The sequence below is a fragment of the Phocoena phocoena genome, chromosome 2, assembly GCF_963924675.1.
Source record: "Phocoena phocoena chromosome 2, mPhoPho1.1, whole genome shotgun sequence".
Lineage (NCBI taxonomy): Eukaryota > Metazoa > Chordata > Mammalia > Artiodactyla > Phocoenidae > Phocoena > Phocoena phocoena.
In genome coordinates this window covers 76,300,048-76,323,149 of record NC_089220.1, presented here as the reverse complement: position 1 = coordinate 76,323,149, position 23,102 = coordinate 76,300,048, and the positions used below count along the sequence as shown (strand labels likewise).

Sequence of the window (23,102 nt, the reverse complement as noted above, 5' to 3'; positions counted from 1 at the left end):
TAATGTCTAGAACTCAAAGATAAGTATGAGTTAGTGGCTGTCCTTTAAGAGTTCAAACCATAGAATCAAGTAATCATAATACAATAAAATGTGTCATATGATACAGATGGTACAAAGTGCTATATCATTTCCTAAACATAGCTCCCTAAATTTTTTTTTTAATACATTTTCCTCAGTCTTGGATGCTCTCTGTTACACATCAAATTTATAAGTAGCTAGCTAGTATTTTATTAAAAGATGTTCAACATCACAAATAAAGGAATGAAAATTTAAAACAATGAAATGTCATGTTGCCTATCAGATACAAAAATTATATCCCAGCTCATGAACAGGCACTCTTATAACAGGAGAAAAAAAGGATATTATGAAGATAAAAATAAAAACTAATGAAAAAGAAAAAAACTACAAAAGATGAGGGTAAACAAAGTCAATTTCTTTGAAGACTTGTAAGAGACAAAAGGCTGAAGGAGAAGTGATAAGGTACAAATGAATAATACCAATAATACGTTAGGGAAAAAGGGGACAAAATGACTGATACCATAGAGAATAAACAAATAAGGAACATACTACAAATATTTAGGAGAGTAAATTTGAAAACTTAAACGAAATGGATAAATTACTAAAAAATACAAAATATCAAAACTTAATCAAGAGAAACTTGAATAATTCAATCCAATAAACCTTAAAGAATTTAAACCAGAAGTTAATCTTTGGGAAGACATATGGGAACATATGTATATGTATAACTGATTCACTTTGTTATAAAGCAGAAACTAACACACCATTGTAAAACAATTATACCCCAATAAAGATGTTTAAAAAAAAAAAAGAAGTTAATCTTTCCATAACGAAAATGCCAGGTGCTGATCGATGACTTTATGGGCAAGTTCTACCAAGAAAAAGACAAACTGATTTTATATCATCTTTTCAAATAAACATACAGGAGATATGCTCTTTACTCATTGTATGAGGCTAGCATAACTTTAATACCAAAACCAGACTAGAATAGATTAACAAATAGTGTAGACTCATAAACTAATATCACTTGTGACCCACAGATATAAAATCTTAAATATTACACAAGTAAATCCAGCGATATAAAAAAAAATACATATCCTGACCAAGTAAGTTTTGTACCAAGTTTTGTACTTTTGATTTATTAATCAAAAGCTGAGTACTCGGGCTTCCCTGGTGGTGCAGTGGTTGAGAGTCCGCCTGCCGATGCAGGGGACACGAGTTCATGTCCTGGTCCGGGAAGATCCCACATGCCGTGGAGTGGCTAGGCCCGTGAGCCATGGCCGCTGAGCCTGCGCGTCCGGAGCCTGTGCTCCGCAACGGGAGAGGCCACAACAGTGAGAGGCCCGCGTACCGCAAAAAAAAAAAAAAGCTGAGTACTCTAATCCACCACACTAACAGATTAAAAGAAAAAAAAGGTCATCTGCCATCTCAATAAATGCAGAAAAAGCATTAGATAAAATGTAATACCTTTTCATCATAAAAACCCAAATAGGCTTGAAATCTAAGATCAGGCATATGTAAAAACTATATAACAAACATCTTATTTAATACTGAAAATATTTCCTTTACGTATAAGAACAAGACAAGGATGCCTGCAATCATCACTTGTATTCAGCATACTAGAGATCCTAACTACTGCAGAAAACAAAGAAAATAAAAGGTAAAAGGACTGGAAAGGAAGACACAAAAAAGTTATTTATACACAGAAAACCAAAAGGAATCAACAAATTATTAGAATGAGAGAGTTCTAAAAAGGTGACAGCTATAAAATATATAAAGTCAATTTATATCTATTCCCAAGCACAGTTAGCAAATGTAATTATAAAAATTATACTATTTACAATAGCATAGAAAACTATGAAGTATCTAGGAATAAATCTAATAAAAGATATATAGGACTTTTCCAGAAAAAGTATACAATTATATTGAAATATACTGAAGACTTAAATAAATGAAGAAAATCATGAATAAGAAGATTCAATGTTATAAACATGTCTGTTCTTCCTAAATTGATCTATAAATTCAATGCAACCCCAAGCAAAACCCAGAGTTTTTCACGAAAATTTATGGATTCTAAAATGTAAATGGGCCACTGGTTAAGAACAACATGGCCCATTGTTATTCTGATTGGATACTGACTTTTTATAAAATGAGAAGACAGTATGGTATTGGAATAGAAATAGACAAATAGATCAGAATAGATCAGAAGAGAAAGCTCAGAAACAGACCTATATACTATATATAAAAAGTTGGTTTAAGACAGATTGGGCTTTAAAGATCAGTGGGCAAAGGATGGATCTTTAATAAAAGGTGCTGGGGCAATTAATTACTCATTAAGAAAAAAAATTATATACCTACATCGTAACACAAGAAAGGTCATAATGAAAGAAAAGGACAAAATGATAAAAATTCATAAATCAACAGAGGGGATATGTCTTGATGACTTCAGGATAGGGAAGGACTTCTTAAAACACAAACATCACTAGAAGTCTTCCAAATTAATCTGTATCCATTAATACACTCTCTGGTTATAACCATTCAGTTGGTTAATAATCCTCCCTCATATTTCCCTATTTTTCCACGAGGGTATTAAAAGAAACTGTTATAAAATGTATCACTAGAACATTGGAATTGAACACTAAAGGAATTGAATATCTAGCTCTCTCTGGTCTTTCACCCTAGTAACACTATTAGAATAGTACTGCTGTCATGTTGGACTATGATAAGGGCCACTCCTAAGGATGACAGAATGGGGAAGTGGAAGGAAGCTGGTTCCCAACAACTTTGTGGAACTGCCATTCCTGCCCTGGGCTGCCTATTGCCAGACTTCTTTTAACTGAAAGAGAAGTAAACTATTTTGCTTAAAGAAAAAAGCGGGGAAGGGGGTATTACTCTAATGGATTGAAGTGATCCTAAAACCAAGAATTCAAGCCTAGAGAGAATGAAGCAGGCCAAACTACACAGTATTTTTTTTCCAAACAAATTTAATTCTGTTCCAGCCCCAAAGAAGGGGAAGCACCTAAATTTTAAAAATAAAAACTGCTCAAAAACTAAGTCATTAAAAAAATTAAACCCCCTCCCTTAGCAATAAATACTGAAATGATATATATACATGAGGCTCAGGAAGGAGGCAAGAACAGGAACCTTGGGGACTCTGTCCCATGACAAGGTCCCAACACTTCTACCAACTCCATGCTCTTTGCCTAAAACATAGAAGAGCAATGGAAGAGGCAGGAGATATACCAGGGACATGTGTGGCCCCAGAGAGAGCTGGAACATAACAGGAAAGAAAGAAGACACAAAGTGTCTTACAGGGCAGAGGAAAGGAAAGTTGTCATCTAAAACGTCCCCCCAATTCCAGTTGCGTCACTGGATCTGGCTGGTGCAGTTGCCGAGTGCCCTTGAGCTTTTCTCCTCGCCTCTACTCCCTCTTTAGCATGCCATCCAAGGAAGGTCATTCACACTGTGGCCTCGATGCCACTGTGGCAGCGGCCTGGCTGCTGGAGCCCTGAGGCTTCCCATTCACCACCAGCAGGAGGGGCGTCTCCACACGAACACTGGAAAAGGAATAGTCCTGGAAAAGACAAATATACAGAGGCTCATTACAGATCCTAAGATGGAAGAAACTCCAGCACAGGGATACACCACCTGTGGCTTTCTCACCCCCTCCTTTCCACCTCCCGCAGCAGATATACCCCTTACCTCCACCTCACATTAAACAAAGCTGAACTAACATAGGGGATGTAATTTTCCCAAAGTTTTCAATCTTCAGAAGGAAAATCTGGGACAGGTAGAGTGCCAGTAACTGTCATTACAAGAATGGGACAATTCTGATTCAAAAAGAACAGGATCCTGGCACTGCCCAACAAAAGGGTCCCACCAGCTCTACAGAATCTTCCCTTCCCACAGTGTTTATCATAAATTATAACTAAATACACACAGCAGCCAAGCCAGAGCCAATAGAAAGTCTGAGAAACTCTTAGATCAAGTGTTTGTAAAGTTATAAATTAATCTGCCTAATATAAATTAGACTTACTTCTCCTTTAATATCAGGAGGAATTAACAAAATGTAGGTTTAAACATTCTCCTAATAACGGAAAAGATCAGCTCAATTTATCAGTTCAAATGTACTTTAAGTTGCAAAATGTGTTGTTAAAAGATCTTTATCCAAAAAATACTGTTCCACTTGGAGTATAAAGGAGGTTCTTTTGAGTCAAAATAAAGAAGTGAATTAAACAGTTTTCATAAATCAATTTTTAAAACATCCTAACAGGAACATGGGCAAGTGACCAAAAAAAAGCAATTTATAAAAGAATTATAGTCAATAAACATATGATAAAATTTTCAACCTCACCAATAATCAAGAAACCAAAGCCAAACAATATTGATGCTATACTTTTCATGTAAAATCAGCAAATAATTTTTCAAAGGTTTCTACATAGAGTTGCAGAGAAAACCATAGAAAAACAATTACTGACATCCACGGTTATTAACTGGTACAACCTTCCAAAAAATAGTTTGGCAATATGTATCAAAAGTCTTAGAGGGACTTCCCTGGTGGCGCAGTGGTTAAGAATCCACCTGCCAATGCAGGGGACAAGGGTTCGATCCCTGGTCTGGGAAGATCCCACATGCCGCGGAGCAACTAAGCCCACGTGCCACAACTACTGAAGCCTGTGAGCCCTAGAGCCCACACACTGCAACTACTGAGCCCACGCACCACAACTACTACTGAAGTCTGCATGCCTAGCCCTGCGCACTGCAACTACTGAGTCCACACACCGCAGCTACTGAAGGCCGCGTGCCTAGAGCCAGTGCTCTGCAACGAGAAGCCACAGCAACGAGAAGCCCGTGCACCGCAACGAAGAGCAGCCCCCGCTTGCCACAACTAGAGAAAGCCTGAGCGCAGCAACAAAGACCCAACGCAGCCAAAAAAAAAAAAAACCAGTCTTAGAATTCTGCATACCCTTTGCAGCCAGGGTTCTACCTTAGAAATTCACTTAATTTCTTTAATGAATTAATTAAATTTATTTAATAACCATGGATATGCACAGATATTAAAATATTTACTAAAGTACTTTTATAGTAAGGAACAATTATTAATAATCTAGATCTGGGGTCAGCAAATTTTTCTGTAAAGAGTCAAATAATAAATATTTCAGGCTTTGTGGGTCATATAATCTCTGTCACAGAACTATTCATCTCTGACACTAGTAGAAAAGCAGCCACAGACAACAGTAAACAAATGGGTATACTTTGTTTCAAAAAATTTTAATTACGAACACTGAAATTTTAATTTCCTGTAATTTTCATGTATCACAAATTATTATTATTCTTTCAATTGTTTTCATTAAAAAATATAAAAACCATTCTTGGCTCACAAGCCATACAAAAACAGGCAGTGAGCCAGAATTGGTCAACCGGCCAGAGTTTGCTGACTGACCCTTGATCTAAATGGGGAAAAAGCGGTTAAATATCTGCTCTTGTAGAGTTTTGTAAGGATTAAATGATCCAATGCAGGCCATAAAACTCTTTGCACAGTGTCTAGCAGTCAGTTAAGTGTTCAGTAAATTTTAACTATCATCATCATCTTCATCACCACCTCTATGTGTTAATTCAAAGCAATGTTGCAGAATACGGAAAACCACAGAAAATGCTCACAAACATTTGCATATAATACTCCACTCATAATTAAAAATATACATACGAATGTGTACATAAATTTATGAAAAGACTGGAGGTTTACATACCAAACTGTTAACAGTAATAACATCTGGCTGACAATATTTTAGTCCATTTTTTAAAATTTATTTTTATTGAAATAATTGGCATATAACATTATGTAAGTTTAAGGTATTAATCAACATGTTAATTTGATATATTTATATATTGCAATATGATTACCACCATTACATTAGCTAACATCTCTATCACATCACATAATTATCATTTCATTTTTGTGGTGGGAACAATTAAGATCTAGTCTCTTGGCAACTTTGAAGTTTATAATACCATATTGTTGTCTATAATCACTATGCTGTGCATTAGATCTCCAGGACTTATTTATCTACTGCTTGCAAGTTTATACCTTTAAACAACATCTCCCCAATTCCACCATCCCAGGATAATCACCATTCTACTCTCTGTTTTCACAGTTCAGCTTTTAAAGATTTCACATGTAAGTGATATCATATGTATTTGTCTTTCTCTGTTCAGTCCATTTTTTAAATTCTTTTTGTTTACTAGTAGTTTTTTAGTAAAGAAAAACAAAACAAAAAACATTACTTTTGAGTAAAACTATTAGTAAAAAATAAATTACACATACATGTGTAAATATAGGATATCATACAACACACACACACATATATATGCTTTATTTTATGTATATTTTTTAAAAGAGGTAAACTTGTCCCACTTTGAGAGCCTATGAGGTGAGAAAGAATCCTAGCCATCACTCACCTTTCCCTTGTGCTGAATTCGGTGAAGCCGAAGGTTAGGCTCAGGGATGGCTACAGAGTCCCCAATGAGCACTCCCCAGCTCTGCACCATATTATATACCATCACTGCACAGCAAGGTCCATCTGAATCTACCAGGCCAAATGTACTGCCAGGTTAAGATGGGTTAAGAGAGAGAAGAAAAAAAAAAAGCTTTCTTAGTTACTTGTTTAGAACTCCTATGACAGGTACTATCATTCACTATGTACATCTGAGGGCTCATTTGTCTTAGATATGTATCTTTAGGGAACATGCACAAGACTCATCAATCTGTCACTTTTCTAAGAACTTGGGACACATTCAACAAATATTAACAAGGAACTAGTTCGAAAAGTTGCAGCGGAGCAGTATTCCTGCTCTATCAATTTAACTATCACAACCTTCATCAAACTCGCTAACCATTACTGTCAATTTAATTTAATTCCACAAACTTTCACTGAATACCTATCATGTGTCAGGCACTGTGAGCGAGCTTATTAGTCTAGTGGGTGTCAGACAATTAGACCATCACTGACAGTACAACTGCAATAGGTGCCAGAATAGCTTTTTGCTTGTGATGAATTCAGTGAAGCCAAAGGTTGGGCTGTGGGAGCCCAGAGGAGAAATGTCTAAATCAATGGAAAGCCAGGAAGGTTTCCGTGAAGAGGAGACCCTCAAACTGAATCTTAAAGAATGAAAAACTACCTGGGTTAAAACAGGAGAACTAATCCTCAGTGGAAATAAAAAATCTCTAAGGGAAGGGGATATGGCTTGACTGGGAAGAAACATAAGAGAACTTCTGAGGTGGTGGTAATGTTCTCTATAGGTGTTTAGGTTATATGGGTGTATGCATTTGTCAAAACTTAGGAATATGCACTAAGATCTGTACATTTCATTGTATGTAAATTTTACATAAAAAGAATAAAATTATGAACAAATATTGAACTCTGCTTAATGACTGCATGCTGAAGTATTTAGAGGAAAGTATACTAATGTCTGCAATTTACTTTGAAATGGACCAAGAATAAGAGAGACCAACAGATGAATAGGGGAATAAATAGATCTGTGATAAACTAAGTATAATAAAATATTAATAGTAGACTATAGGTACACAAGTGTTCACTGTAAAATTCTTTCAATTTCGCTGTATGCTTGAAAATTTTTATAATAAAATGTTGGGGGGAAAATGTAATCTATATCAAGAAGCAGCAAAAAGATTATCCAGGCATAGTAACTGTGTGTAAAAACACAGAGGCATGAAAATAGCTGTTCTGAAACCTACAAAATAATCCCAAGGTTGGGACAAAAGGTACAAGCGTTAAAGTGACGAAGATAATGGACACGGGGAGGCAGGGAGAAAATCATTAAGGGTTTTGGGTGTTAAGCTAAAGAGTTAAAACTTCATCCTAAAAGCTACACAGTACCAGTAAGAGATTTTAAATAAGAAATAGCAATGGTCAGATCTGCATCTGGGAAATATTTCTCTGTACTGTGGAACACTGGAGGAAAAACGGAACAGGGAGACTTGTCTGTTGATGTGTTAAGAGGCTTTATTAAATTAGTAAAGACAGGAAAGTAGGGACTAAAAGGCATATCTATTGGACTTGATGATTGCCTTAAAGCAAGAGAATGGAGAAGTCTAGAACAACTTCCAAAAGTCTTAATTAAGTGACTGAGTAGAGGTGGTACCATTGATTGAAAAGGAATTCAGGGAGGACAAACAGGTTGCCAGAGAAAGATGAGGTGAGTAATTCTGAACATACTGAGTTAGAGGTTTCTTATTATAGCCCAGAGGCAGCTAGATATAGGAATCCAAAAGTTGGAAATGAGCCCGAGGCTGGAGCTAGACCTGTGAGCATAGAAGAGGCAGCCAAAGACTTGGGTTTGTATGACGTCACCAAATGAGATGACCTATAAGTGAGATGGTGAAGAATCGATGCTCATGCCATCACTTGGCACACCCAAATTCACAGCAAACACTGCAAATCAAGCACAGCATTCTCCCGGTGAAACCAGTCAAAGCCTCAGAATCCTTCTTTACAGTAAATCATGCAGCCACTGCCAAGTGATCAAAGTTGGCATCTATTTGCCATCCTGATATAGAGAGAAAACAGGAAAGGAACAAAAACGGAGTCCTCCTAGACCTTAACATTTAGAAATTGCACATAAAAAGAGGAGTAGCAAAATATTTGTTCTCAAGGGCCCCTAAAACCCTACCTTTGTCTATATTTCTTTCTCATTCCTCTTAACTCTAGGGTCTGCTCTAGTAACTAAACTTTTCTCAACTATCTTCTTGCTCTTCAATTGTTCAAATTCGTATACCATGAAAATGCCATGGAGGAATATCAGGCATACAATGGGAGTTATATTTTAGTTTGAATGGAGCAGAAGGGATATGAAAGGGAACAGTGACAGAGAAATCAGAATGCTTCCAATAGAAGCTACTGGATCAAACGCTGGTGATCCCAGAAACAAAAAAAATTCAGTAGAAAACAGGAAAAGGAAACTAGTCAACCAGGGATTGGGAAGTAAGTGAAGGACCAAGGAATGATGATACTGATCAAACCCTCATTTTTCAAGAGTTAAAAATTTTCTAAATGAATATTTTTAAGTCATTTCCTCTGCTAGACTATAAGCACCCTTCATTTGGGTGTGTTACATTTTTTTTTAACTCCCTACAACACATATAGCAGATGCTCAATGAATATTTGTTGAATAACATCTGAGAGAATCTCTCCATCAGGCCATAAATTCAAACTCAAAGCTCACCTTCCAGAACTGCTTAGGCATACCTAAGTCCAAAGAGGACTTAGAATTCTTCCTCTTTGTGCCTCTATGATCATGAAAACACAAAGAGGTAGGAGAATTTTAAGGTTTCCATCTGTCTCATAAAAAAAAAGTAGCTGTCAAATTTCAGCTTCGAATATAGGAGTCCACAGAACACCAAGCTCAAGGAAAAAATGGACGGTGACAGAATCTATAGAGATTGTTAGATATCACCTAAACAATACTTGCTCACAGAAGGGAAGACAGTCACAGAAGGGAAGCAGAACTCACTAATCTCTGACCACTAACAATGTCCTCAACTTTTAGAGAAAGGCCAGGAAATAAGAGCAACTAGTTTAAAATGATGAAAAAGAGAAAAGGCAACAGAAACTCACAAGGGGACTTTCTCCTCCGTAGTAAGGCTGAACACCACCTTTCCCAGGACCACAGCTCCACTATTTACACCAGGCTGCAGAGCACTCAGGGGCTTGCGCTCCAGGGTCACCTTCTGCCCAGAGGCTGACTGATAGCGCCCATCTCCACAAGGGCCGAGATGGGCTGGGCGCAAGCTTCCCAGCATGCTCTGTAACTTTCTGGTCTTCACCTTTCCCTGCAAAGGAAAAGGAAATAGGTAAGAAGCTGGGAACTGATGGGGAGGGTGGGAGGGAGGGAGACGCAAGAGGGAAGAGATATGGGGATATATGTATATGTATAGCTGATTCACTTTGTTATAAAGCAGAAACTAACACACTATTGTAAAAACAATTGTACTCCAATAAGGACGTTAAAAAAAGAAGCTGGGAACTAGTCACTCTCCTTGAGAGTCTAGTCCTCCCCTCCCACCTACCCACTTCTATAGGGTCACTACTACCGAGGCCTACTTTATTCTTATTTTATTGGCCTACAGCAGAATAAAAAAGCAGAATTCAGCATTTAGACATCTCTACCTTGCTCTCAAGGAGGCTGGTTAATCTATTCAGGAAATCCAGGAGTTGCTGCTCTCGCTGCTGGGGCTCTGGCCAGGCAGGGTCCAGTGCTGCAGCCCGAGAAAAGCCTTCCAGGGCCTCCCCATAATTCTCTTCATATTTATGTAACTGCACGAGAAGTAACCAAAAAACCTCCCAATTATAAGTGTGTTCAACACAAACTATCCGTGGGGTGGGGGGAGGGGCCAGGGAGAGATTAGTAATAGCACAGTGGGCTAGGAATCTAGAGAAATAAACTGTTTTCCTTCCCAGCTGTCTTCCTCTTCTACAGATGAACAGCCTGAAGAGCCAGTAAACACCTTACATCCTGGCCAAGGTGATCACAGCCCCAAAGATGGAATCATTTCAAAGAAGCTAACTTCCAAACTCTACAACAGTTAAGTTGTATATATTGGGTGATTCTATTTTTATGTTTACAATGAACACTTCAGGAAAGTCTTCTGAACTGTGTCCCCCATCCTCTATTTACCCTCCCACCAACTCAGCCCCTTTTCCTTTCCCTCCAGATACTTTAGTCAAACTAAGCTAGCTTTTCCCAGAAATAATTTGGCTTTCCTCTCACAGTTTGTACCCAACCTTGTCCCTGTGAATACTCAGTCATCCTCACAGGCTAAGACCTAGATATCTTATGTATTTTACCTTCAGATGACCACTCCCCCACACAAATGATTTTTTTTTTTTTACCGTTGCCCTGTTCAAATGAAGATCAGGATTGCTGGAAGCTGTCCTGTCAACCTTCTCCTATAGTGGGATAAAAAGATCATCAGTGGCTCTTGTCGCAGTCTTAAGGATGGCCATGCACAGCATGTCTTAAACCTCCTTACCCTGGAAAAATTTAAGTTTCTTGCTTGTCAAAATGTTTCCCAGGGCTTCCCTGGCGGCGCAGTGGTTAAGAATCCGCCTGCCAATGCAGGGAACATGCGTTCGATCCCTGGTCCGGGAAGATCCCGCATGCCACGGAGCAACTAAACCCATGCACCACAACTACTGAGCCTGCACTCTAGAGCCCGCGAGCCACAACTATTGAGCCCACGTGCCACAACTACTGGAGCCCGTGCACCGAGAGCCCGTGCTCCGCAACAAGAGAAGGCACCGCAATGAGAAGCCTGCGCACCACAATGAAGAGTAGCCCTCGCTTGCAGTAACTAGAGAAAAAACCCACACATGGCAACAAAGACCCAATGCAGCCAAAAATAAAATAAATTAAAAAAAAAAGTTTCCTATACCCACACTGTTATACAGTAACTGCTTGTGTGGCACATATTACTCAATCCCTGAAACCTCAAGGATGAAAGGGTTTCGTATTTGCATGAAACTTTAAAATATGATTATAATTTATCCATGCAATAGTATAAAAATAGAATATGTGATTAACATCTGATAAAGGGACTTCTCCGGTGGCTCAGTGGTTAAGACTCCGTGCTCCCAATGCAGGGGGCCCAGGTTCAATCCCTGGTCAGGGAACTAAATCCACATGCATGCTGCAACTAAGTGTTCACATGCTGCAACTAAGGAGCCCACGAGCTGCAGCTAAGACCTGGCACAACCAAATAAATAAATAAATAAGTCTGTCATACGGAGTGAAGTAAGTCAGAAAGAGAAAAACAAATACCCTACGCAAATGCATATATGTGGAATCTAAAAAAACGGTATGGATAAACCTAGTGGCAGGGCAGGAATAAAGATGGAGACGTAGAGAATGGACTTGAGGACACGGGGTGGGGAAGGGAAGCTGGGATGAAGCGAGAGAGTAGCATTGACATATATACACTACCAAACGTAAAATGGATGGCTAGTGGGAAGCTGCTGCATAGCACAGGGAGATCAGCTCAGTGCTTTGTGACCACCTAGAGGGGTGGGATAGGGAGGGTGGGAGGGAGGCTCAAGAGGGAGGGGACATGGGGACATATGTATACATATAGCTGATTCATTCTGTTGTATAGCAGAAACTAATACAACATTGTAAAGCAGATATATTCCAATAAAGATGAAAGAAAAAAAACCCTTGAACAACACAGGTTTGAACTGCATAGATCCACTTACATGTGAATTTTTTCCAGTAAAAACTACAATACTAAAAAAAAAAAAAAAAAACTGATAAAAATTTATTTTAGTCAATAAGATGCTGGTATAAATGAGGAAAGCCTAGGAAAGAAATGATGTCAATTTAATGCATTTCCTCTGCCCATGAGCCTGGCTCCAGATACAAACATCTACATCCAAGCTCCCTTAAAACACATAGTGAAAGCCAAATTCTGATTCTCCAATTTAAACACATGGCCAGAAACCACACGACAGTGCAGACAAATATGTTATGAAGAAACTGCTGGTGATGTTCATGGCTATGATCACTTCATTTTTTAATTCCATTCATTGCCTGGCACACTGCAAAAGCACAAACAACATGAATTAAATTGTTTAAATGGTTGGTTCAACTATGTTTAAAAATGCAGGACTGATGAAGAAATTAAGAGTTAAAAGCAACTGTTTAGCAGAAGACAAACATAAAATTTTAAGGTAGTACATCATGCTTTAAAATGTAAACGTTTACCAGATTAAGAAATTAGAGTAAAATATAATTCCTCAGCCTGAAAATTTCCCTGATTGAAAAAAAGAACAACCCCACTGGCTATACAGGTTGGGCTGAGTTAAATGCCACCATTAAGACTACAGTGAGAAGCACAGTGTGTGAGGAAGCCCTATCTGTCATTTCTTAAAATGCCATTTCATTCCTGCACACTCCTGTCATGAGTGTGAGTCCCACCAGTTGAACTGCACTCATCGGCACAGCAGTGAGGGCAAGAGCACGGTTCACACACGTGTGCCCACAGCTCCTGATTATGGCTGCATCAGAGTTCAACCAGGGTAATGCCAAAAACACAGTATGAGAAGTGTACTTTTTAAGAAATTAATCTGAGTTGAGCTATTTTTGAAATATAAAAATTGGTTGTATTTTTTAAAGTTATAATTCTTGTAGACGTCTTGTGGTTAAAAGTTTGACTGTGCTTATTAAAAATGGTTATCTATGTTTTGCACTTCAGCTTTGCGAAAAATAAAGTTCCTGCGGGATGGTGAAAAAAGAACAGTTCCTAAACTGCAAACATGAATATAAGGTAGCTATATTCCTTATTCTGCCAGTCAGAGCAAAATAAATAATGGTAAGTTAAAAAGCAAGTCTCCATGTCAAGAGAAAACAAAAGAAAGTGAATATGAAGCCTATATAAAAAGTGCTCTAAAGGTCAATGTAAACCTTGTAACAGTGAGCAGTCAGGCACTCAAGGCCTGAAGGAAATTCCCCTGCAAGTGGCTATCGATATAAACATAGTCTGAAAGCCTAAGGCAAAGCATGAGCTCCAGTGAATTAATCCCTAGGCTACAACGTAGAATGGGCTACATGCTGTTTTCCATTTTAGTCTGTGGGAAGTCCAGAGCCATACTATCTAATGGTGAACCTGGGGATACTGCTTAATTTATACTTAAGTATCAGAGTTTTTATTTTTCTTTAAAAATGTACACGAATATTAACAAGCATTATTTTCACACAGAACATATTAAAGAGATGAACATGTTGGCATGGGCTCTGTGGTTTGGTTATGCACACCTGTATGAAATCCAAACAGCTCAAGGAGCTACCTAGCACTGAGGCACACACTGCAAGTGGTTGCTAATACTCAAGTTATAGGAGGAGATACATCACCTTTGCACAACCAGCTTTGCGAAACTACGCACACTGGACGCCAGCGAACACTGCCCGTGCGTCTTGCTAAAAAGCCACGAGGAAGACTGAACAACACTCTTGTTTCTGCTGCTGCCTCTGTATATCTTGTCTGGGTGACCATAAATACTTACTGCTTGGGCATAGGCACTGAGGGCTTGCTGGGAGATCTTAGGGTTCTGGCCAGTATTAAAGTAAAGAGAAAGGTACGCATTCCCCAGAATATCTGAAAGAGAAACACAGGGTTCCGCATGTAAGGAGCTTGAAGTCGCCACTCAGTCCTAACAAGGAAAAGGCCGAACAGACTAAAAAATCCACAACTCTTCTTGGATGCGTAAGAAAGGGGATAACACAGGGCAAACTGCTGCCCCCAAAATTGGAGAGACAGGTGAATACAGGGAGTTACGGCTTAGCAGAGCAGAAACTTATGAGCTACCACAGGAACACTGCTGGGGTAGGAAAACCTGAACTGAAATTGACGAATTCTGGAGGCTCAGTGTGGACAAGCCCAGGGGTCCCAGTCACAAGGGAGTCCCCACAATATTGTGAGATTTACCTCTAGGAACTCAACCAGATTCCCACAGCAAACATCGGAGAAGAACACCCTCATACTTCCAGCAGAGGGAGGGGGCAAAGGAACTTTTTTGAAATATGCCAGAACACTCTCTTCTTCTTCTTCTTGTTTTTGTGGGTTTTTTTGGCCACATCACATGGCTTATGGGATCTCAGTTCCCCGACCAGGGATTGAACCCAGGCCATGGCAATGAAAGCCTGTGATCTTAACCACTAGCCTACCAGGGAACTCCCGAGCACTCCATTCTTAACAAGGCCTGCCCTCGGGAGAAACTAATTAACCAGAGTCTAACCTGCTATCAGTTATCAGAGGGTAACTGACCTAAGGAAGAGAAATACCCAACTCCAGCCCACTCTAGCCATCCTGTCCCACCTAAGGGGGTTGCGGGGGAAGAGAAAAAAACTAAGCAACTCAGTGATGGATCATCTCAGAGCTCAAGTTCAAAGTAAAAATATTTTGGTTACCCTCAAAAGTCTATATGAAAGGCCCCACGTCTGAAACAAACCACTGATGACACTAAACTTACAAGTATACCCAAAATTCCACTGGGATAAAGAGGCAAACATGGACACAAAGGAGAAACTACAACAGAATGCACAAAAGCTCTGCCTTGCTTATATGGAAATATAAGCCTCCTCTCTTGGATGAAAAGGTCCATAGTTCCTAGAATAGTGGTTCATCAAAATATCTTTTGGGTTTCTTCAAAGCAAAGATGCTGTGGCTTCACACGTATTGGAGTCGGACTCAATAGATGGGCTCCAGGTGATTCTGGTGTGCAGCCACGGTTGAGAACCACTGCTCTAGAAGCTTGCCGGAGATCTTTTGAGAGCACTCACACCAAGAGCGGCCATCAAGGATGTCCATCTGCACAGCCAACTTAGCCTGTCGGACACTGTCCATGACATGGCGAGAATGTTCATCTCCAGAGTCAGTCCGCAGTTGGCGAAGCACCATTGACAGGTTTTGAAGGGAGACTTTGTTCTTGCACTGCAAATGCAGAAGGCGTATATTCAACCTTTGTGATTCTAGTTCCCCTTTCCAGATCTACTCTATCTCAATCTTATTTTAATTTTTCATTTTAATTCTTACTGCCGTCTGTGTCTTAGACCCCCATTTACAGGATCAACTTGGTTGCTAACTTTTCTTCACTTCTCATCTACCCCTGAACCTGATCCCATCATCTTCTTCCTTTCCCAGTCCCCTGTCCCTGTTTCCCCCACTTCTGATTCTGTTCTCCTAGTTCCAGTACAATTCTACTCTGGTATTCATGATCTAGGGAAACTCACAGAACCAAAGAAATCCCGTCCTTCCCATCTGTGTTTTCCAAGGGCATAGTGGGTGGCTCACATGGGTGAGAGCTCCTGAGAAGCAGGTGTGGGCAGCTGCAACATCCCCTTTTTTCCAGTACACCTCACCCAGCTGGTTCCAGGCTTCCACCAGCTTGGGCTCCAGCTTCACAGCCTTTGACAGAAGCTCCTCAGCCTTAGGGCTATAGTTAGGAGTCACATTCAGTGCCTTCCCAGTTAGCATCAGAACCTGTGCCTTGCCCTGGACAGAACCTAGGAGGAAGGGAAAAGAAAAGTGGAAAGGAAAGTGGAAACCCAGGCAGTCTTACAGGTAAGACTAGAGTACTCGCTCAAGGAATAACCCCATGCCAGTTCTAGGAATGAAATAATTGAGAAAATCTTCATGAACAAATCATTTATTGAAAATCTACCACATGCAGTGTACTGTTAGAAAACAGAGTACCAAAGAAAGCATTATCCCTACCTTTGAGGGGCTTACAATCTAGTGGAGAGGACAAAGCATATCCATGGAAAATCAAAAAAACAATGACAAGGAGCATATGGCATACACCCAATGAATGGACTTTACAAAGTGAAAAGGAGAAAAGACAAGACACTCCAGGGAGAAAAATGATGTAAACAAAGAGGCAGAAATACATGTGGCATGTTAGTGGGAGAATGGATGGTTCAACCTGAATGAAACAAAAAGTTCCTTTGTAAGTAGGTAGTCAGAGATAAGGGTAGGAAAAAAAAAGTCAGACAATGGAGACTTGAATACCAAGTGAAGAGGTCTGGACTTCAATCCGTCAAAAGTAGGAATCTTTGAAGATACTTGAGCAGAGAGGCAGACAAGGAATGAGAGTAAATGCATGAAGTAAGGATTTAGAAACATAATGGCCATGGTCATTATTTAAGTTGATTTGGAAGTAAAAGAAATTAGAGGCAGAAAGGTCAGTTAAGAAGATTACTGCAATAGTAATCAAGCAACAAGCATGCTCTTTTTTATTTCATGGCACTGGGAAATGGAGTTTAGAGAGCTGAAAGGCTGCCATCCTTGCACAGGCACCCTTAGAAGAAATATTCTGTTGCACCATCTTGTGGCAGCCACAAACAGGATACCAAAGAATCCACAGAGAGAGCAAAACTCCATCACATTTCAGTGAGGGACCAGGGGTTGGTGTGTTCTTTTGGGACTCATACCCACTACTTCCTCCATCTGCTGCAGGGTCTTCTCCATCTCCTCCCGCACATCCTGTTGCTTCCTCCCAGCATCCTCAACACTGTGCGTCTCGAAATAGCACTCTCGAAATGAATAGAGCCGATCCACCAGTTCCTAGGAAGTATAAGAATGGTACCATTAAGTGCAGAGAAGACCAGACAAGTAAACTTGAGATTGGCAAGCCATACCAGCTTTTGGCCTGGAAATGCTGATTCTCTACCTTACCTAGGAATGACACAAGAGGCAGGTGGACAGGTCTATCAAAATACCACAGATCGTGAAGGAAAGTAGCCCAGCCCACTCTCACACTGTCCCAAGCCAGTCTGCACCGTCATGATACTTCTCTCCTCCCAGATCCAGCAGAGCTTCCAAAATGACTAAGCACTTCACATACCATAGTCAGGAGGGAGGAAACGCTTTGCAACTTGAGATAAAACAAAGTTAATAAGATCATCCTATCTGGTACTGGTCCCCAAAGTGTAAAACTTCGAAATTTACCTTTTTAAAACTGGACTTCCTAACAAAAACAATACCTTACCCCTGATTATTCCTATGTCGGTGTCTGAAAATACATGACCACTGTGAACATGACAAACAAGTAAGAGTCGTTTTCCACAACAAACAGACCAATTTAAGCTTGATAACCTTGGTATTTTTTTTACAGTTTTGATTCTTTAAACACTTGTGCTTTTGTTTGTTTTATTTTTGTCAAGTCACATTCTTTCCAAGTAAATGTTCTCTTTTAAATATCTCTATCTCTGAGTCTTTCTGGGACACCAGTCAAAGCTTTTCCATTATCTAGTCTTTTCCTAAAACAAAACAGCAGCAGAAAGGTATAATCTAATCCTACCAAGTCTTATCAACCACCTCCACATCACATCCCAAATCCATCCACCTGTCTCCATCTCTCTATGACTATCCTCATTACTTGCCTGGAACATTTCAATAGCTTCTTAACTGGTCATCCTGCTTCTACTCTTTCCCATTCTCCTCACTATAGCTGGAGTGGCCTTACAGAAATGTACCTCATGTCACAACACTCAGATAGTTTCCCACTGCAGACAGAATAAAATCCAACTCCTTATTACGGCCTAGAAGACTGTAAGATCTGACCTCCCACCATTCATCCTGACACAGACTTCTTATCACTCTCCTACAATTCTCAAGCCATACTGGCTTTCATCTAGTTCCTCAAATCCACTAAGCCTATTCCTTAGCTATTCCCTCTGCCTGGACATTCTTTCTCCTGACCTTTGCATGGCTCATTTCTCATCATTAGTTAGATCTCAGTTCAAATATCAATTTTTCAGAGAGGCTCTCCCTGACTACCCAAACTAAAGTAACCCTTTCCTCCTCCGCCCCACTGTTAAATCACACTCTTACCTTCCTTCATGGTACTTATTTGAAATTATGTGGCCTATTCATTAATCATCCACTGTCTATCTCCACCACTGGAATGTAAGCTCCACGATGGGAGTATCTTAATCGGTTTTGTTTAGAGCTATGCCTGAGCACTACCAGAGGGTGTGGGACATGATAGGCTCTCATTAAATAAATCAATGAATCTCCCTTTCTCTAACAAATACTTATGTACTATACTTAATTTAAAATCCTACCCAGAGTGAAGAAGTTAAGACTACTGCTTTCTGCAGCAGTGCTTTTCAAGTTGTGCTGCGTGTATTATTTCCAGGACCCAGGCTACAGACATTCTGATGTTAGTGGTTTTAGCAGAACCCAAAATTCTGCATTTTAACAAGCACCCTGCATGACTTTAATAAAAATGATCTGTAAAACACACTTTGAGAAAAATCGTTTTATATATTCCTTCTAACTTAAAATGTCTGTAACAATGAAATAAAGTTTACCACCATTCCTATGAATAGCAACATCACCATCCCTTTCCTCTCTCTACTGCATTCTCCTATTCCATCCCTGCACCTTCCCCACTCACCCCCAAGATACCCCAGGTATCCTCTACCTAGCTGCTTAGGGCATCTACCACAAATCAAAGCAGGAAAAGACAGCTCTCAGCAAATACTACAACCCATTTCCTTTTGTCCTGCAATCAGCACAGCTACATATTAAGAATTATAGAAAAGGTCTTATTGTTTGTTTTTAGTTGTTATAGCAAACATGCAAGAAATTGTTTGATTTTGTTGTTGGTTTGTTTTCCTAGAGTGAACGTTTTTAATAACTTTTTTCTCATGGCAAAAATCAATATATATTAGTTGTTAAAATTCAAATAGGTACATGTAAAATAGAAAAGGTTAAAAATTCCTCATAATTATCCCAATAACCTCAGAGATAACCACTGCTTAGTTAACCTTTTCAGGTTTTTCTCTACATATATACAAACATACATACACAAACAATGTTTGTAATATGGAGCCAGATTGAGAATCTCTGATTTTAGTCAGTCACACTAGTGAATAAAATTAAATTAATTAGGGCTTCTCTGGTGGCGCAGTGGTTGAGAGTCTGCCTTCCGATGCCGGTGACACGGGTTCGTGCCCCGGTGCGGGAAGATCCCACGTGTCGTGGAGCGGCTGGGCCCGTGAGCCATGGCCGCTGAGCCTGCGCGTCCGGAGCCTGTGCTCCGCAACGGGAGAGGCCACAGCAGTGAGAGGCCCGCGTACCGCAAAAAAAAAAAAAAATTAAATTAATCAAAGTGTGAAACAAAGCTCACACTCTAAAAAGCGTTATTATTTTAATCTGTTCAGGAAACAAAGAAATCTCACCAATGTTTAAACTTTTGCAGTAGAAGCCTTTAAGAAAGTTACAAGCCTGTCATAAGCCTAATGTTTAAATTTCAGGCTGTCTTAGAACACAAAAAACTCATTTTCTGAGGTTTAAGAAAAATCTTCGGTCATCAAAAGAAAGGTAAAGAACCAAGCAATTAGTTAGCTCCTACCTACCAAGTACAAAAGACTGTCCCACTCACCACAGTCAACTGTGGACTGGGTGAAGTCTGGAGACTTCTGCCCCAGGCCCCAAACTGGAATTGCACAGTGTGCAAAAAATCAAAACTGTGAAGTTCTAAGGGAAGTAACCAGAATACACGCGGTGCAAGCCACTACTGTGATCGCTGCCGATTTGAAAGCAGAAAAGTACTGGTCTTCGTGGGGATCAAAACAACATGCGATAGGTAACAGCTCCTGCAGATCTGCCAAACACAAGTGTATGCTATTTGTTGTGAGTGAATTGAGGGGAAAAAATTCCCAAGAATGTACAGGAATAAAGTTAGCAATAAATCCTCTTCCCAACAGGTCTGAAATTGAGCGCAGTCAGGTCAGCAGCAGGCGGTCCCAACAAACTGGCTGCGTCCGTCCCCTGCCCGGGACCTCCCCTAGCCAGCTGCGGCTGCACCTTCGGGAGTTGTTATAGTAACCACACAGACACCAGCGGCGGGTATATGTCAAGAAATTCGAAGTCACTGCATAAACTGGGCTCTCTACTTCCTCCCGAGTAAGACAGAGTTTAATCTATGGCTTCACCTGCAATTTCGGCAAAATCTCCTTGACTGCTTCCTCTTCCTCAGCCATCATTTCCCAGACACCCTTAGCTTCTCCGCCCCCAACTTTATAACCACAGAGACGCATACCCGTCCCCACCATGGAGCCACAGCGACATCTAGAGCTCTGGAGGCTTACCGCGCCTGAGTTTTCAATGAAGCTGGTTTTGAGCTGGTTTTCAAAGAAGGGCGTCGCTCCAAACCTAATTAACCCAATGCCTATAGCTCAAAGGAAATGGTCTGCAATCACTTTCGAATTCATAAACTTTCTTTTCCAAATCCTGTAAACAAAATGTTCTCAGATTGAGTGTATACATATTATTGTTTCGTATCTTCCTATTTATTTATACCAAGATTATAATACCCCAAAAAAGAAAACAAGCTAAGACAGTGGATGCCTGTGTTGTTAAGTTTAAAATTTTGCAGGAAATGTAGTACAATGGTAAGGTAACTTGTCTGAATGTTTTCTAGGCCTTACAGTGATTTTCTATACATGAGGAATTTTATGATTTTGAACACACTATCCTAATAAATCTACTGCACTTGGATTGGTATTAAGAAAGCCATCACGGGCTTCCCTGGTGGCGCAGTGGTTGAGAGTCCGCCTGACGATGCAGGGGACACGGGCTCGTGCCCCGGTCCACGGAGTGGCTGGGCCCGTGAGCCATGGCCGCTGAGCCTGCATGTCCGGAGCCTGTGCTCCGCAGCGGGAGAGGCCACAACAGTGATACCGCAAAAAAAAAAAGAAAGCCATCACGAATACACTAATAGTATATGTATTAGTACACTAATAATGCTTATATATTGATAGGCTTTATCCCCAAGGGTATTTAAAAAAACAATGCCTCTGGAGAGGGAAATAGGGGGACTGAGGGTTGTCTAGGCAAAGAACATTCTTTTCACTGGGTACACTTTTGAATGTTTTATCATGTACATGTATTACCTATTCGAAAACAAACATAATTTTTATTAAACATTTTTTAAAAATATATTTATTTATTTTTGGCTGCGTTGGGTCTTCAATGCTGCACGTGGGTTTCTCTAGCTGCAGTGAGTGGGGGCTGCTCTTCGTTGCGGTGTGCGGGCTTCTCATTGCGGTGGCTTCGCTTGTTGTGGAGCATGGGCTCTAGACACATGGGCTCAGTAGTTGTGGCTCACGGGCTCTAGAGCGCAGGCTCGGTAGCTGTGGCACAGGGGCTTAGTTGCTACGCAGCACGTGGGATCTTCTCGGACCAGGGCTGGAACCTGTGTCCCCAGGTGGACACAGGTGGATTCTTAACCTCTGTGCTACCAGGGAAGTTCCCAAACATAATTTTTACATAAAAAAGTATTTGCTTCCACATAGACTATCTCTGAAAGAGACACAAGACACTGGGAACAGGAATTACTTCCAGAAAGGGGAAGTGAGTGGTTGGGGAATAGGGGTGAAAGGTAGAATTTTCACTCTGTGAATTTTTTTTGTACCTTTTGAATTCGTACCATATGAATGTATTAAACACTTAAATAACTTTTTTTTTAAGTACCATGTAATAGTCCACGAGAGTTTTTCTTTACCCTTTAGTTTTAATTATAGCTTACTTACACTTCAAACTGATTCTGTGAACCTAACAAAGGAAGAAGCAAAGATTCAGGGCAGAACTCATGAATGTACAAAAATTATTTCTTCAAATCATTTTTTAACAAAATTTAAAACTTCATAGGGCAGAAAAAACTTTGCAATCTATAAAATCTGTGTAATTAGCAATGAAATAGGGAAAAATGTTTTTAAGCTTTTAAGTCAAGATTTTTTTCATCCTCTTTCTCAGACACCATTTTAACTTTGGGGTTCAGTAAAAAATAGTTTTGAAGAGATTTTATATTCTATACTCCTAAAGAAGAAAACATTACTTGCTTGCTATTAAATTATGTAAAGCAAGGGCATTCACTTGCCTTTCTGCAATAACTAAATATAAAATATCCTCAAATGATTTCAGTATGACTTTTATTACCTAAAAAACAATGGAATTTGGAATTTAGGGTAATTCCATTGTAGTTCCTCCCAAACCAGTAACAATAAATCATAAAATCTAAGAGGTAGAAAAGGCTGTAAGGATAATTTAATTCAATCCCTCACTTTACAGATGTAGAAACAAAGGCCCAGAAAATTTAAACTCAAACTTGCACAACTAACAGATGGAAAAAAAAAAAACTGGAACCTTGATCTTCTTCCTCCCAACCAGTATACTTTCAAGTCTTGCCTCTAATAGGATGTAAAGTTACTGAAAGTGTCCTTCAAATTTCTTTCTTGGCTCTACATTTTAAATAAGTTTCCTGTGACAGTAATCAGAAATGATCACTATTTAATAAAGAAAAACAAGGAATAAATCGTTAAAAGTATTTTAATTAGTATAATCTCTTGAGATCAACAACACATTGGTAAGTTTTCTGCAGTAGAAGTGCATTTCTAAATAAGTAGACTATTTGCTAGTAACAGCTAGCAAAAGGGTAAAGAAAGTAATTTTATTCTAAAATAAATGCCTAAAAGTCAACTTTACAAAATAACTTTATCAATGT

General features: G+C 39.6%; 1 protein-coding gene across 1 annotated transcript; it reads right to left on the bottom strand.

The window, feature by feature from the left end:
* Positions 1-2,984: 2,984 nt before the first annotated feature.
* Positions 2,985-20,584, bottom strand: TTC5 (tetratricopeptide repeat domain 5). Its single transcript, XM_065872111.1, has 10 exons — positions 20,533-20,584; positions 17,020-17,152; positions 15,881-16,092; positions 15,370-15,520; positions 14,094-14,185; positions 10,929-10,985; positions 10,206-10,352; positions 9,654-9,868; positions 6,478-6,622; positions 2,985-3,592 (listed from the first exon to the last, which is right to left on the bottom strand). The coding sequence occupies exons 1-10, from the start codon at positions 20,581-20,583 to the stop codon at positions 3,473-3,475; spliced, it is 1,323 nt and encodes a 440-aa protein (XP_065728183.1). The 5' UTR covers position 20,584; the 3' UTR covers positions 2,985-3,472.
* Positions 20,585-23,102: the final 2,518 nt, after the last annotated feature.